The sequence below is a fragment of the Protopterus annectens genome, chromosome 1.part2 (genome assembly GCF_019279795.1).
Source record: "Protopterus annectens isolate FY-2018-M chromosome 1.part2, PAN1.0, whole genome shotgun sequence".
NCBI lineage: Eukaryota > Metazoa > Chordata > Ceratodontiformes > Protopteridae > Protopterus > Protopterus annectens.
This window is the reverse complement of record NC_056727.1, coordinates 255,113,218-255,129,202: the sequence shown is the minus strand read 5'-3', so window position 1 is coordinate 255,129,202 and position 15,985 is coordinate 255,113,218. Positions and strand designations below refer to the sequence as shown.

The 15,985-nt window shown below is 37.0% G+C and overlaps 1 protein-coding gene across 1 annotated transcript in view; it reads right to left on the bottom strand.

Moving 5' to 3' along the window:
* Positions 1-15,985, bottom strand: part of LOC122792347 — a 480,531-nt gene that overhangs the window by 397,470 nt on the left and 67,076 nt on the right. The window contains exon 3 of the mRNA XM_044060140.1: positions 6,393-6,614. Within this exon, the coding sequence (XP_043916075.1) occupies positions 6,393-6,614 (222 nt within the window). The remainder of the gene's footprint in view (positions 1-6,392; positions 6,615-15,985) is intronic.

Here is a 15,985-nt window from a genome sequence, read left to right as displayed (position 1 = left end):
AAATTGAGGGTTCCTCTCTGATACATTTTATTTGAGCAGAGGAGCTAGGCTAGGATGTTCCCTTTACCCTTTGTTATTTGTGTTATATTTAGAACCACTGGCAAAGCAAATAAGGGACTTGGGATTTCAAGGACATAATTGGTACACCAATCGAGAAAAGATGGCTTCATTTGCAGATGATATTATTTTATACCTGATAAAACCAGAAAAGGACATTTCAGTGTTGTGGAACATTCTGAGATAGTTTCAAGTGTCTTCAGGATACAAAATTAATGAAGATAAAATGAAGGCAATAGCAGTGAACTATGTACCCAAGCAAGAATTAGTTTAGAAATACACATATTTATGGGGACATAATAAAATGATGTACTTAGGAGTATGGATTAAAAAGGATTCTGTTATGGCAGCAAACGATATGTGGAAAGAGACTAAACAAAAGATAATATAAAAACCAAGAAATTGGAAGTTTTTGTTTTATGGATAGCAAGATACAAGCAAGTAAAAATGCTTTTAGTCATTTTAGTTTTATACACAAGTCAGGCATATTTTTATCAACCAGAAGAGAAGCTGTGGATAGCAATTAATAAAGAGTTGATTTCATCTGGAAGGGGAAGAGGGCAAGAGTCAAGTGGAATAAGGTAATCTTTCCAAGGTGGTTTGCGATTACCTGCTTTGAAAGGTTATTTCAGAGCTACACCGTTGAGGCTCCTATACATAACACAAGCAGAAAGCTATAAATCAAAGAAGAAAGGGATGATGATGAAATGGGAGATAGGGAGCTCAAGAAACAAGGGGGTACTGGGATTTTGGATTCAGATCCTTAAGGAGAATAACAATAACCATACAGAATATTATAGTTATAAAGTAGCAGAAAGTATTCTAAGAAACTAGGCCAACACTGGAATGGAGAAAGGAGATTCTGCCAATAGGGCTCACTGTGATTAAGGGTACAGAGAATAGGTAAGAGGGGGCTAGAATTTACTGATGAAAATTGGCAAAGGAACCAAGGTATTGGGAGGAGTTAAGAAGAAAGAGAAAGGTAACAGAATGGCAAGAGGCCAAGAATTAATTTGGACTGCAGGCTAGAGATTGCCTTCCCTATCAAGGATTGATATCAGAGTATAGGCAAAGAGAAAGAAATAATAGGCTCTTAAGTGAAAGCACTGGTAGAGTTTTTAGTATAATCTAGAACAGAAACTGCTGTTAAACGAAGCATAATTAATAGGGCATATAAAATACTGTATAGTAATCAATCAGAGGAGGTTAGAAAGGATTGGGAAGACAGACCAAATAAGCAATTCAACAAAGAAACAATGGGAGGATATACATGTATGGCTCCCAAATATGCAACAAAGTCTACAAGATTTCGGATCTTTGTTAGGAAAGGTTTGCATAGGTACTTCTATACCCCAAGCAGTCTCCAAAGAATTTTATTCCAGGTAGACTTCAAATATTTTAGGTGTGATGGGAAAGAAAGAGGTAATTGGGAACATATATTTAAGAGTGTAATGAGTTGACAGACTTTAAAAATTCCCTGCTGGCTACTCTGTTAGAAATACTGGGTGAACAAATTGGTGTAACTAAGGAAATAATCTTTTGAGCCATGATACAGAATTAGAATTGTCTATACATAGTAAAGCCTTGCTGAGTTTAACTCTGGTGGCTGCCAAGAAAAGCAATTACTAGAAAATGGAAATCAATGTCTAAACCAACTGTACTAGGAGTGGTGAATATAGTAACAGAGATCAATAACTGGAAGTGGGATCTTTAGAAAAGAGTAGGAGCAAATGCATAGAAAATGGGAATTGTGGGAACAATACATACAGAATAATGTTTTGGAGGAGAAATGAGGTTTAAGGGAAGGCACAAAGTGAATGAGTTTGAAGGGGAGGCAGGAACTGAATGAGCTATGTAATGTTTGACTGAGAATGACTGTATAGATTATTAGTGATGTATAATGTTTGCAACTGAAAATATGTCAACATGGTTTGTTTTCCTTTATATAAATGTATGATTGTCTAAGGCATAAGTGATAATTCAATAAAGATGCTTCTAGTTAAAAAAAAACAGTTTCATTTCTTTCTGTAGAATGAGGAAGGTTAGCAGATGAAGAAGGGGAAAAAAGATCTTTTGTGAATAGAGTGAAGAGGATAAGGCCTAATACTGTATTTTGTGGGATCCCAGCTTGCAGCATACATTAAGTAAATCAGGTATTGTCCAATATGACCTTAATTGTCTGATCTTGAAAATAGTTTGCTAAAACACTTACACAGACTTTAGTAAAGTCAAAGCCCATACTCTGGGTGTAAGCAGAATGCAATCTACAGATTCAAATGTCCTTCTCAAACCAACAAGCAGCCTTTTCCATGTTGGTATAAATTCTATCCATTTTATTATAAACTGCAGTTTGCATAATAGAACCCATTTTAATTCCTTGGTGTACACAGGCCAAAAAATGTTTAGAAATGTGTTCTAATAGTTAGTAGATCACTTTACCAAGAATTTCAGTTACAGTGCTTGTGAATGAAATATGTCTGTAGTCAATGATTTTCATGGGATTGGTAATCCCATGGAATAACCATGATAATAACAATCATTTAAGATAGTATAATCTCCAGTCAATGATGTTTACATAATGAATTTGAAATTATTATCACAGGCAGAAGATTTTTTTTTCATTTGCTGGAGCATGCATATTGACACCCCTCTGCATTCTAAAATAGCAATAATAATTTCTACAGTACAAATTATGGTGAAGAACTAATGACCTAAACACAAATATATCAAATACAAATGTCTTTTTTAATTTGTTTCCCCCCCACTGTTTGCCAACCATTAGCCTTCCATAACTTTGCTGGTCCAGACTTTCCCCATGGGAAAGAAATATTCATGGAAAATTATCATTTAAGTAGCCATTATATTTTTTTCTTGCTTTAGTCTTATCCCACCATTAACTTTCAGTGGGTGGCATCCACCTTGCAATGCCTGCCCTTTGATGAATATGTATGTCTGTCCATGCTGCAATTCCAGCTGTAACAGTACACATTGCATGGCAAAGATGGCACATCCAGTCTTTATATAAGGTCTTGTACGTTGACTGTGGTGGATCATGCCATCACTGCCACTTTATTCCATTTTACTCAATGAGCCCCCCCAGCTAGGTTCTCCAGTCATAGTCAAGGCTTCATCACTTTATGCAGTGGAACTGGATACATAAAGTCTGAATATTAAGTCTTCTTTAATATTTCTTTATTAACATGTCTAGACCTAAGCACTGTATATAAATGCAAGGTAACAAACAGCAAGTGATTTTTGTTTAATTAAAAAAACACTGCAAGATTAAAACTTTCCTTAAATTTGGATTTAATGAAACTACCCTGAACAGATGTTACTTTATGCACCTTCAGAATGAGGCCTTATTATTGCAACCCCATATCTGTGAAGATTGTTTATCTAGTTCCAGTCCTTTAGAAGAAACTTAGGATTATAAGGATTGTCAGCATATATAGTAATGCACACTTTCAACCTGTACATCTTTATTAAATGGTCAACTGTTAACATATCATTGACCCATGATGCATTTTGGAAGCTCATCCTTTTAGGTGCAGGAATTTTGGCACCTACATCCCCTTATATACCCTTATATAACCTCAACATCATTTTCATAAAATCTAAATTAAACCATTTCAAACAAAACAGAAAAAGAGTGAAAAAGAAAGGGAGCTCAGTAACTATCTACAAACGAATCTAGCAGACAAGCTTATGACACCAATTTGCACTTGAAAGACACATCCTTGGCCTCATGACTCTTATTCCAGGTTCAGTGGTTAATCAGTCCAGCTTAGAAACCAATATATGACTATCAAATATCTCAGAATATATACATCTTTTCAGCTTATCATTATTTGCCACCAACTGTGTCCTTGTACATTCTCCATGGTAACCATCTTGCTATATGTTGTTCCATGAATGCAATGTAAGACTCTCTTTTACCTGACTCATCAATGATTTCTATATCCTCAGTCAATGTCAGAGATTCCTTTAATTTGCATTTTTGACTATGGGCTTTAAGCTATTAACACTGACAAATAAGCATTGCACATTCAAATGTATGGCATCTCAGATTTTTATGACAGACTACTAGCACTGACATCTTAATTAGCTTTATATTTTTATACATTACTCTGGTTAATCCAAACCAATATAGTTACATTTAAACAAGTTGTTTAATTTTATATGTGCATATAAATACACACACCCCCCCCACACATATATATATATATATATATATATATATATATATATATATATATATATATATATACATGGGTCTACTTTCATAGACCGAACGTACGAATCACCGACACATTTTCCCCACCCCAAACAACCGACAACACACCACACCGACAGCTCAACATACCGAACACCAAAACACCGACACAAAAAACGCCAAATACACATTGCACACAACAACATATCCACTAACCTTAACCTAAACCCTAACCCTAACGTACGACACTACACACTTACCCAACCGCACCCTAACCCTAACTCACTTAACACACCCCTAAATCTCAACACCGTCACTATCGCACACTCACCCTACCTGCACCCTAACCCTAACTCACTTAACACACCCCTAAACCCCAACACCGCCACTATCGCAAACTCACCCAACCTGCACCCTAACCCTAACTCACTTACCACACCCTAAAACATTCAGCCCATCACTATCGCACTCACTCCACCCGCATTCAAACCCTAACACACTTAACACTACCCTACACAGCTCTACGTCACTTCCACACACTTACCTCACCGGAACCCTTAGTCCGACACCACCGCACACCAACATTTCCACACACTATCCTAAAATCCTCAGTTTCGTACACTTACCTGTCCGCCCCCCAATATTACATCTTTCACTTTCGCACACTTACCGTATCGCTCACACACTGCCGCTGTCGGTCTCTCAGCCGCCGGATATCGCTGTAACCTACCTGTTCGGTCGTTCCGTCTTGGTCTTCCGGGTGTCGGTAAAGTGGCGCTTCGGTCTATGAAAGTAGACCCATATATATATATATATATATATATATATATATATATATATATATATATATAAAAGTCTGTGTCAAATATTTGAACTCTCAATGCCCACACTAAGTGTACATCCAGTGTACATGATCTGTATTCAAGAACATCCTTACCACATTTTTTGTGCATACTAGTTACTTAGAAAAATTGCACTAAGTGTACATGTAGTCTACACTTTGTGGTAACCTTTATGACTCTCCCTTCAAGGAAATCAGTAGGAAAACTAAAATTAGGAGGAAGAAGGTGTGAGTTATGCTTTTGTTATCTGTTCATTCAGAAAGGTGTGCACTTAGTGTAGGCATTAATAAATCCCGGGGACAGACTAAAACCATTCAAATCACAAAGACATGAATATACAAAACTTTGAATCAAACTGATTTAAAGAAGGAGAAAAGCCCCCTAAATACACACCCACACCCCTTGATAATTCTAATATACCAACTCCAAGACTACAATACAGTTGGGAAATGGCAAAAATTCCAATCCCCACTGTACTGTGATCTCATATACCTAAATAGTGGAGATGTTCAAAAAGCTCATTTTTAAACTCTGCAGCTGATAATTCAAGTGCTCAGACTAATGGAACCCATATATTTATATATGTATGCGTATGTGTGTGTGTGTGTGTGTGTGTGTGTGTGTGTGTGTGTATATACATACCATGCACACATACACATATATATACATGTATACATATATATATATATATATATATATATATATATATATATATATATATATATATATACATCTGGGAGAAAGATTGTTGGTGAAATATTCAGAATATCCAACATTCAGAATGCCAGTACAATCAGTCAAATAGCCATTTGACCAAAGAATGTCAGCATTAGTTAGTGCAAGATTATGGAACAGTGGGATCATGGACTTTCCCCTTTCCCCACTATATTATGATCTTGGAGATGGTATGTATAATTAGCAGGTGGTGTTTGGGCAGCAGGGAGGCTTGCCCCCTGCAAAAACAAACAAAAAACCCCATGTTTTTCATTATTTTATTTAATTTTCAATCAACTGATGTTTGAACATTTGTGGTTGATCATTTGCCATTCAACATTTTGGTTTTCCAATTAGATGTGTATGTATATATAATATATATATATATATATATATATATATATATATATATATATATATATATATATATATATACATTTACACATGCACACTGTTGGATAATTCTAATTGACTGTCCCCTATCTTATCTATCAAACATTACCTTACATCAATTCTTACTTATGGTATGTTATCAAATGTCATCATCTATATTTTCATAGGCTTACCTTGCCAGCTTGTTTTGACTTCCAAGTGAAGAGCGTTTGAATGTAGTCAGCTTTTTCTGATTGTCCTTGGTCTTTTAGTTGATGATATTCTGCATCTAGTGCCTTGAGTTGTTGTTCTAGAGCAGGTCTCCCCTGAATGCCATGGAGTTTACATATAGCAAGTATTTCCTCCTGTCTTCCAGTTGCTTTAGCAGTGCTGAGCTCAGCAGCCTCCTCTTGTTGCTACAGAAAAAGAACAAAGTCTTGCAGTAAGTACAGAAATTTAATAATGACTAACCTGATGTTTATCCAGTACTAACCATGCTTCATATGAACTCCTTTTAGGGATTTTTTTCTCTTAAGTCAAACAAAGCAAAGCAACAGAGCTCTCAACCAAAATTATTACAGCAGTATACAACAAAGATAAGTAGAAGAGGCCCCTAATTCCATGGGGGATTCCAGGAAAGACTACACATGGTAATGGCTGGTAGATAGCCCAACTGGAGTATAATGGGCAGAGAAGTAAATAAAGTAAGTTTTATTTTACTTCGGTAGTCTAAGGCCTCCTTCAAAAGTTGCAGAGCTGTAGAATGTTCAGCGACTAGCTCTAAGAGGGATTTTGTCCATCTGGAATAATCGGGAAGCAAGAAAATGGATGCAGAATTATGCACATATTTAGCTCAGTTTAGTAAAGAGGATTAAGGTTATGAGTTGCTAATGAATCTGATGCTGTAGTCGTGGGCTTGAATCTCTTAGTCTCCATTTGTCTGTTGTGTAACTTTGAGCAAGTAATTTAACAAGACAGTTACTCATGGGTCACCCCTGAAAGCAGCAATTGCACTCAGTGGGCTTATGCAGTTAACAAATGAAAAAAAAAAATTTGGGGAGTGATCATTACCTTCAGAATACAAAGACATCCTACAACAAAGAGTCTGAGTTTGTTCTATATACCCATGAAATCTATTAGTTTCCTTCAACAGACATCATGGGTCAGTGCATGTCACCTACCTTGTGAATTACTTGTACTCCAGGATTATCAGTGGATCAAAAGAAATAAACAAAAGAAAGGGCACAGAAGTGAATCACTAACTGGGAGGATGGTGCCTGTTGTAATTCTGAGGACAGTAATTGTGACCCTTGGAAAGGAAAGACTATCTGCAAATGTGGAGGGATATATAGTAAGTCTGAGATTGCAGTACCTCAGAATATTCCACCTGCTTTGAGCTATACAGCTTCAGAATCTACAGTTAACGTATAAATGTATTAACCAGGTAAGTGAACCAGTCTATGTTGGATGCTTTGCAGCCTTGACATGAGCAACAAATGCAGAGCGAAATGACGTATAATATTGGGAGGCTTAGAGTAATCAATCACAATAAAATGGAAAAAATATGCAAAATGCCACAAAGATCATGACTGGAGGTAAAGAATGAATCCTGGACCCTAGGTCTGGGGAAAAATAGCAAGGGTGGTGGTAGAAGGTGGTGGGGGGGATTCTCCCTATAGAGATGTTTTAAATTTGTAATAGCAAGTTTCAGAAATCATTGTTTTAGACATGGACTCAACACTTCATTTTTTGTGATGTTGGAACTGACAATATTGAGTCTTGCAGCTGTGATAAGACACCGGGGAGGATGGAGGTCTTGTCCCAGTTTACACTGAATGTTATTTGGGAGAGTAGCCAATGTAAAATGTCTTTCTTTAACATAATGTTTATATATTTCCCAAAGTGAAGTTATGCAATTATCTGTATACAGTTAAGTTTATAGCCATCCTGGGATGCCCAGGGCTAGGAAATGAGGTACATGTTGCAAAGTTGAGTAAGCAAGACCTCTAGTGAAAGGATGAACAAATGGGGGAAAATCTGGCAGCTTATATGAACTCTCCCTGCAAAACAGCTTGTAGGGTAGTGAAAGCAAGGAATTAGTCAAGGCTTTCATTTGTGCCTGTGGATATAATACCCACAGCACCCTGGTGAAGTCAGAGTTGAAATCATATAGTTCCAAAGAGTACCATATACTCTTCCAGCAAAGTAAGTCAAAGACTTTTTCAGAATATATATAAAGAAGCTCAACTGTTTCAATTTAAACCTGAACTAGTGCTGCAGTTTGGAGAACCTGATTTAACAGAGTCCAGGTATGAGGCATAAACACATGCTAAATAGCATAATGGTTAAGGTATTTACTTCAAAGATGCAAAGAACAGGCTTTAATTCTGACCTCTGATTATTGGCTAGGCTTGTAATAGTCTGCAGACTGATACCCTAGTATTTACCTATGAATCTAGTAAGGCTAAACTGTCACATAGGAAACCAAGCTGCCAGAAAATATTGCAATGGATGTAGTTGGATGTAGCTGGAATTGCCTGTGTGGGTAGTAATGAAAATACACATAAATATGGGTATTTGACCCTTCCAGAATTTTAGTCTGAGTGCAAGTATTTAACACTTCTTTGAATGCATACTTAATACAGGGCCATTGATTAGTGTGGTTAAACTTTCAGTTAACTCAGATATAATATCCTTCTTATTAGTTTGTACACACTTGTGTGTTTCTGGATTCAGTACTAGGTAACATGCTATAACAATATTTGTCAACATCTGGCATTTTACATGAGATAATAGCTTATTGCCAAACATTTGTTTTTTACTGTCTATCAAGTCTTGCCCAGTGTCTCCCCTTTCTTTGCTCAACTGACACATTCTTTCTTCTATCATGGGTGACAGACATGTGTCTACAACTAAGGCAAAAGTAAGGGAGATAGGAAGTAAGCCAGTCTGCTGCATCTAGTGAACTCTCCTTAGGATCTCCTACTCCTTCTGCAGGTTCAGTAGAGGTCTGCTAGTGTTTTCAATTGTAAGGAGCAAAAAAGTGTTCACCCATATTCTCCTCCCAGATCATTGGCAGCAAAGTTTCTGCAGGCTTGAACCGTACGAGTGCTACACACAGAACTCCCTCTAGGTGTCACCCAAGTGATGAGTAAGATCTATCCCCTTCCCTACCACGATGTGTCAGCTGACAACGGCTGCACACTCCTTTCCTTCCTTACACTCTGTCCAGTTGAACTTAGGTCATCTGAGTTGCAGTTAGGGCTTCTTTTTTGTACCATGGAAGTTTGGGGGGGGGGGGGGGAGTCAAACCTTCATTTTATGCTTATGTGTTTAATAATGTAGTATAAGCACACTTTACAAACAGCAAAGCTGTGTGTTCACAAAATACAGAAAGAAAGAAATAAGCCTATTTACAAGAAATAATGCATTTTTCTTAGCACAGAACATTTCAGGCACAGTCAATCTAATCTGGTTTCATATCATAAGGTAAAAAGACTATCTTAAAGGCATAACCTTATGGAACATGTTTATAGTAAATTTTGGAAATAAGACTAGTCTTGAAAGAGATGGGCAACAGCAAAAAAAAAAAGACAAAGTTGTAAAGAACAAGTCTTGATAAAATTGTTCTTAGAAGGAAGGATGGTTATTATAAATTGAGGGCACTTAAGAGTCCAAATAATATGCCACTTTTTGATTATGATCATAGCATCTCCTTCAGAATACGATTCCAGTCAGAATAACATCCAAGTGATACAGATAGAAAAATGCTTTACAATATCACATTGTATTACTCAGTTTTGCAATAATAAAATATTTTACTCACCTTATGATTGCTAATGTCACAAATTACCTCATTATTACCTTTTTTATTTCTATACTGTCTATCCTAATATATTGTTATAGACAAGCACATGACAATGTGAATAAAATTATGTGTGGCTAAAATGAAACAATTGCTTATTATCTCAGTAACAGTAAACATTACTAAATTGCTTTTAGTCTGCTACTGGTTAGTATTTTAGCTAATGATATTTCTATGATTTTAAGACTTGATAACCTAGTGTGAATATATTTTGAACATTAGCATGTCTACTTTTTATGTAGAACAGTAAAATATGCATTAGTAAACATGACTCATTGTACAGTACATGGAAAAGTACAAGAATATTTACATATTTTTGCTTAATGTTCACTGTATTTGTAGATTTTGATACACGTCTAAATTCAAGTCAAGTCTGTTCCTGTTAACAATGCATTTATCTGAATTGCTGTATCTTTGTAAAATTCTCATCAAACATTATATATAAATGTGGAAATTTGCTTCTGTATCGTGCCTTGTACTGCAGTTAGTAGCTACAGTCTAACATCGCAAAGGTCGCCTATTGTCAGTATGTAAAAATTATGAACTGTGTGTTCAACTAAATCATCAGTTCAAGAAGGAGATATATCAGGGATACTTCCATATTATCTTAAGACTGCAAAGTCTTCCATCACAGCACTGAACACTCCAAGATGAACTTTGCTGACATTTGTTCTTTCAAATAATATCATCTCTCAATTAATGAACTGCATCAGGCATAGTCTGGTCATCAGTCCAAACAGAACTACCAGAAAAACAATGTAACCATAAGATGATATTTGCACTAAGCATGTATCAAAAAGCCCCTGCCAAGCCACAGCTTTTCTGTTTTGATCAGTGGAAAATTTCACCATGATATGTTGAAATATTTTATAAACACCTGTATGGCAATCACAAGTTGTTTACACAACTACAAAATGTTCTGGATTAAAAATACCAAGTCCATGAAAATCATACAACCACAAAACTTGTTAAATTCTGATTGAATCATGTCTCAGTTTTGTATGTAGTTTCTGAACTGGACTTTCACAATTAGGTTGTTAAAATTTCCCTAAAAAATAATATAGTACCAATGGTGATGGGGGACAGAACTATATATATGTTATCTGGTGCCCTGTAGACTTCCCCTATCTGACATCCCGAGGAACAAAAAAAAAAGCTTCCTACAAATGTAACAAGTGGGTTATTACAGCTATAATACCACAGAAAAAGCACTTCAGTGTTTCAGCAGTACCTGCAAACACAGTATTGGCATTCATTTAAAACAGGTGACTCCCTATATTAAAATCTTCTTCTTCTTTCGGCTTTTTCCGGTTAGGGGTCGCCACAGTGAATCACCTGTCCGCTCATGATTGGCAGTAGAGTTTTATGGTGTCGAGTTGCCAGCCTGGTGCCCAACCTTCCACAGAAGACACACATATGGAAACACATCCCACTACCACTCAAATCCATTCAGAATGTGCCTTACTTAAAACACCACTAAAATTTCACCTATCAAATCAATGGATCTGCTTCTGTACATCTTCAGGATAAATGCCACTGTTATCTTCAGCTTGCCATATCATCAGACCATTTCTCCTCGTTCAGAATACCATACCCCACAACCAGTTTTCACCAATACTAACATCTCCCAGCTCTACATTTTATTTTGTGTACCTGCTCGCCCCCACCTCTGTTCTTCTTATATAAAGCTTATGAAAGCCTTACTAATAACTGTCTCTGAATCTGCTTTACACCCCACTTCTTCAGTCATTACAGTCTAGTGATGCATTCAGGTGTTTCTGCAGTTGCATCCTACTGACAGCTCTAGGAGCCAAATATTGTTTGTTCATATTTGCATTAATAATTATAAATCTATGCTACATGCAAAGTATTAGAAGATTTTAACTTGACGATTACACAATCGCAAATACAACCAAATCCATATTTGACCTACATGTAATGCAAATAGAGATATTGAATATTTTTTGTATATTATTTGTATTGTAATAATTTTCATATTTCTCTAAATATCTCAACAATCAGGTGACACAGACAGAAGTGCTTAGCCTCATATAAAAGCTCAAAACTGTATGAAGAAAGTGTGTTGCTTGAATGCTTACTGAGATACTGTAAGCTATTTATAAAACATTACATAATTCATATTTAATGTGGTTATTGCAGCTTATTAAATGCAGACCTACAATTAAATGAAAACAACCACTGGAAAGGTTACTTCCACTGAGTAGTTTGCCATTTATAGTTTTCCAGTAACACTTTGGTTCTAGAGATATGAACATTTTTTGAACTGTAAGGTAATAACTTCAGTTTTTAAAAAGGCTTAGGCCATGCCCACGGGAAGTTAGAGTACAAACGCAGAAGAGCTTTTGGAGGTAATGAGTTAACTACAATAATAACATTTTCTGCCCAAGCAAGTTCCTTCCCTCACCTCCATTTCTTTGAATTTCTAACCACTAATCACATGATCTTTTTTGTCTGACAAACCCACCAATACACCTCTTCAAATACTCAATATTCAACATCTACTAATGTGTAAGTATCTTTTATACTGTAATAATGACATAATTAGAAAAAGATCACCCTAGAAGCAGGACTGCACAGATGGGAGCTTTCCAGATTAAATGACACTTGAAGGGGGAGTGGTCACGTCTGCATTACTCAGGAAGTTTGATTATGGTAATGTAGCAATGGCTTCACAAATACATTAGCAGTGCATTTTCGACTAATATTTCTTGCAGAATTTACTTTTAATTTTGTTATTATACACTTATTATACACTTATATAAATACAACTGCGGTGGTGGTGCTGCGGTAGCGTTGTCGCCTCATAGCAAGACGTTGTGCCGTTTGATTCTCAGCTAGAGTGTCTTCTGTGTGGAGGCATACATGAATGGGGCATGCCTTCATTGAAGGTTGTGCGTCAGGGCTGGTAATCCGGTATATAAAAATCCACCACCAATCATTAGCGGACCGGAGTTCCGCTGTGGCGACCCCTAACCGGGAAAAGCCGAAAGACACAAACAAACAAACACTTATATTATTTATTTATTTATTTTACATTTGTTAACCGGGCTAGTCTGGCTGGATACATGTCCATTTTCAGCAGAGGCCCGAGGAGAAAAGCTCCACTATCAGAACTAAATACACTACAGTTTATAAAGTCACTAGTAATACTAACTATACAAATAAAACTAAAACTAATATAGTATAATACGGCAAAATACAAGTACAAATACGTTTTTCATGTAAAAACCTGACTAGATGACAATCAAAATTCAGTCGGGGACTGAGGAGAAAAGTTTCAGTATCAACAAAACAATTTAAAGTAGAAAAATATCCATAGTAGCTAGTCATGAACAACAAGTAGGTATTAGTTGTAAGTATAAAAGTGGTTAATATATAGTGTTAAACATGCAGGTTAGTAGTGTAAAAGATTTTAAGAGGCTAAAGAAAGTATAAAGGCAAAAATGACGTAAAGAGAAAGGAATAATAAAGTACAGCTACTGTTAGGTACAGGAATTCTGGACTTAGTGAGGTTAGGAACAAGCAGTAGGAAAAGGAGAGGGGGAAATAAAAGTTAGAGAGGAAATGTAAGAGGTAAACAGGATTATAGGAGGTCAGCTAAAAGAAGCAGGAGACAGACAATCAGAGAGGTCAGAGGGGAGTCAAACAGAACTGCGAACAGAAGAATGGAGATAAATAAAGGGACTGTGGAAGTCAGTTTAAGTTAGAACAGAAGAGCAAAAGTGCACAAGTGCAGACTGAAGAGAGTAATAAGTTTGTTGAGGTCAGTCAGGATTGGAGCAAGGGCATAGCCAGTGAGTTATTAGGTGAGTTCTCGTCTGTTTTTTTGAAAAGCTGACATGAGTCTAGGGAGGTCAGTTCTGTGGGGAGTTTATTCCAGTAAGAACCAACAATGTTTGCAAATAAGGAATCTCCTGATTTATTATGAGATTTCACAGTAGTAACTAGTACCTTGTTAGCTGATCTAAGTGAAGTGAGATTTTTATAAGGAGTGATGAGTTTATTTAGTATGGGTGTGTTGGAAGGGTGATGTAGAATTTTAAAAGTGATGATTAGCTGCTGTAGTAGTATTAGGTTAGGAAGTTCAAGCCAGTTTAGTTTCTTTAAGTTAAGACAGTGATGAGTTTGGAATAGAGAGCCAGTGGCAAATCTGGCTATACTGTGGTAGGCGGTATTCAGTTTTTGAAGATTAGCTTTAGATATATTGATAAAGGAAGGAGAGGCATACAATAATGTAGAAATGAGGTGAGTTTGGGCTAGAGTTACTCGGGTAGTAGTAGTAAGGAAGGGCTTAAGTCTGTACAGGGCACCCATCTTTTTATTGACTGACTTGATAGTTAAGTCAATGTGATAGTCAAAATTTAGCTGATTGTCAATGGTTATGCCTAGCAGCTTAGTGGAAGAGTCAGGTTGGATGACAGTGCCATTGCATGATACAATGGAAAAAAGTGATAGGGGTGGATTTAGAGGTAGGGGTGAAAAGTAGCAGTTTGGTTTTTTTGGGGTTTAGGAGGAGACAGATATGTTGGAACCATTTTTCTGCTGCAGTGAAGACCACCTGGGTAGCGGAGTGGAGTTGTGCTGGGGATGAAGCAGAGCAGATGACAGTGGAATCATCTGCATACTGTATACAAGTGGATGTAGGGAGGGAAGTGGGCAGGTTATTTATGAAAATAGAGAACAGTAGGGGACCTAGGATGGATCCTTGTGGGACGCCAATAGTAATTTGGAGTTGAGAGGATAGATGACTGTCCCAGAGGACTGCTTGTTTTCTATTAGTCAGGTAAGAGTTGAACCACTGTAATGCCTGTGAATCTAGTGAGAGGGAATGTAGGGTATCGAGGAGAAGTTTATGGTTGACCATATCGAATGCTTTAGAGAGGTCTAAGAATATTGCAGAGGTGAACAGGTTGTTGTTGCGGTTTCTATTGATAGAGTCAGTGAAGGAGAGAAGGGCAGTTGAAGTACTGTGGTAGGGTCTAAAACCATGTTGTGAGTCTACAAGCAAATTGTTATTTAAGAGGTAATGTAGAAGTTGATGGTGAATGCAGCGTTCCATTATTTTGGAAAGAGGAGATAGGAGGGCAATAGGCCGAAAATTGGAGAGTTCGTTGGAGTTTCCTCCTTTATGGAGGGGAATAATATGGGAGATTTTCCAACAGGATGGGATTTTGGATTCTGTTATGGTTCTGTTTATTAAGATGGAGACTGGGTAGGCTATCTCGGATGCAGCTAGTTGCAGATATTCAGCTGGAAGCTTATCTGCAGAAGGGGTGCAGGGTTTGAGTTTGGATAGTAGCTTGTGGATGTAGGTTGTTGAGACAGTATTGAACTTTAGTATGTGAGTGCTGTTTTGAGTGGGGGTAGATTGGAGGGTTGAAGGGGGGGTCATGGTACTTGCAAGTGAGGTGACTGTCTGAGAGAAAAAGTTGTTGAAAGTGTCGGCTATTATGTTAGGTTCGGTTTGTGCTAGGCTATCTGGGGTCGGTGTTTTGGTATTGCCTGGGTGGAGTAGTTTGTTTATTCCTGACCAAAATTGTTTAGGGTTTTGGTGTTGGTTTTGTTGGTATTGAAGGTGGTAGTTTTTCTTGTCCTGAATGGTAAGCTTCTTAGTTTTATTTCTCAGCTGTTTGAAGTTTTGATGGTCAGTTGGATTTTTTGTGGACCTCCATTTAGACCATAGTTTATTTCTAGCTTGCATAGTTTGTTTAGTTGTTTTAGAGAGCCATGGGGCTGCTTTGGATTTGACTCTGACTAAGCGGGATGGAGCATGTTGGTTTAGAATTTGTAGGAAGGTATTGTTGAAATGGGTTACAGCCTCATCTATTGGGAGGTATTTTAGAGTAGACCAGTTGTATTCCTTGAGTTCATTCTGAAAGGATGCTAGGTTGAAGTTTGTTT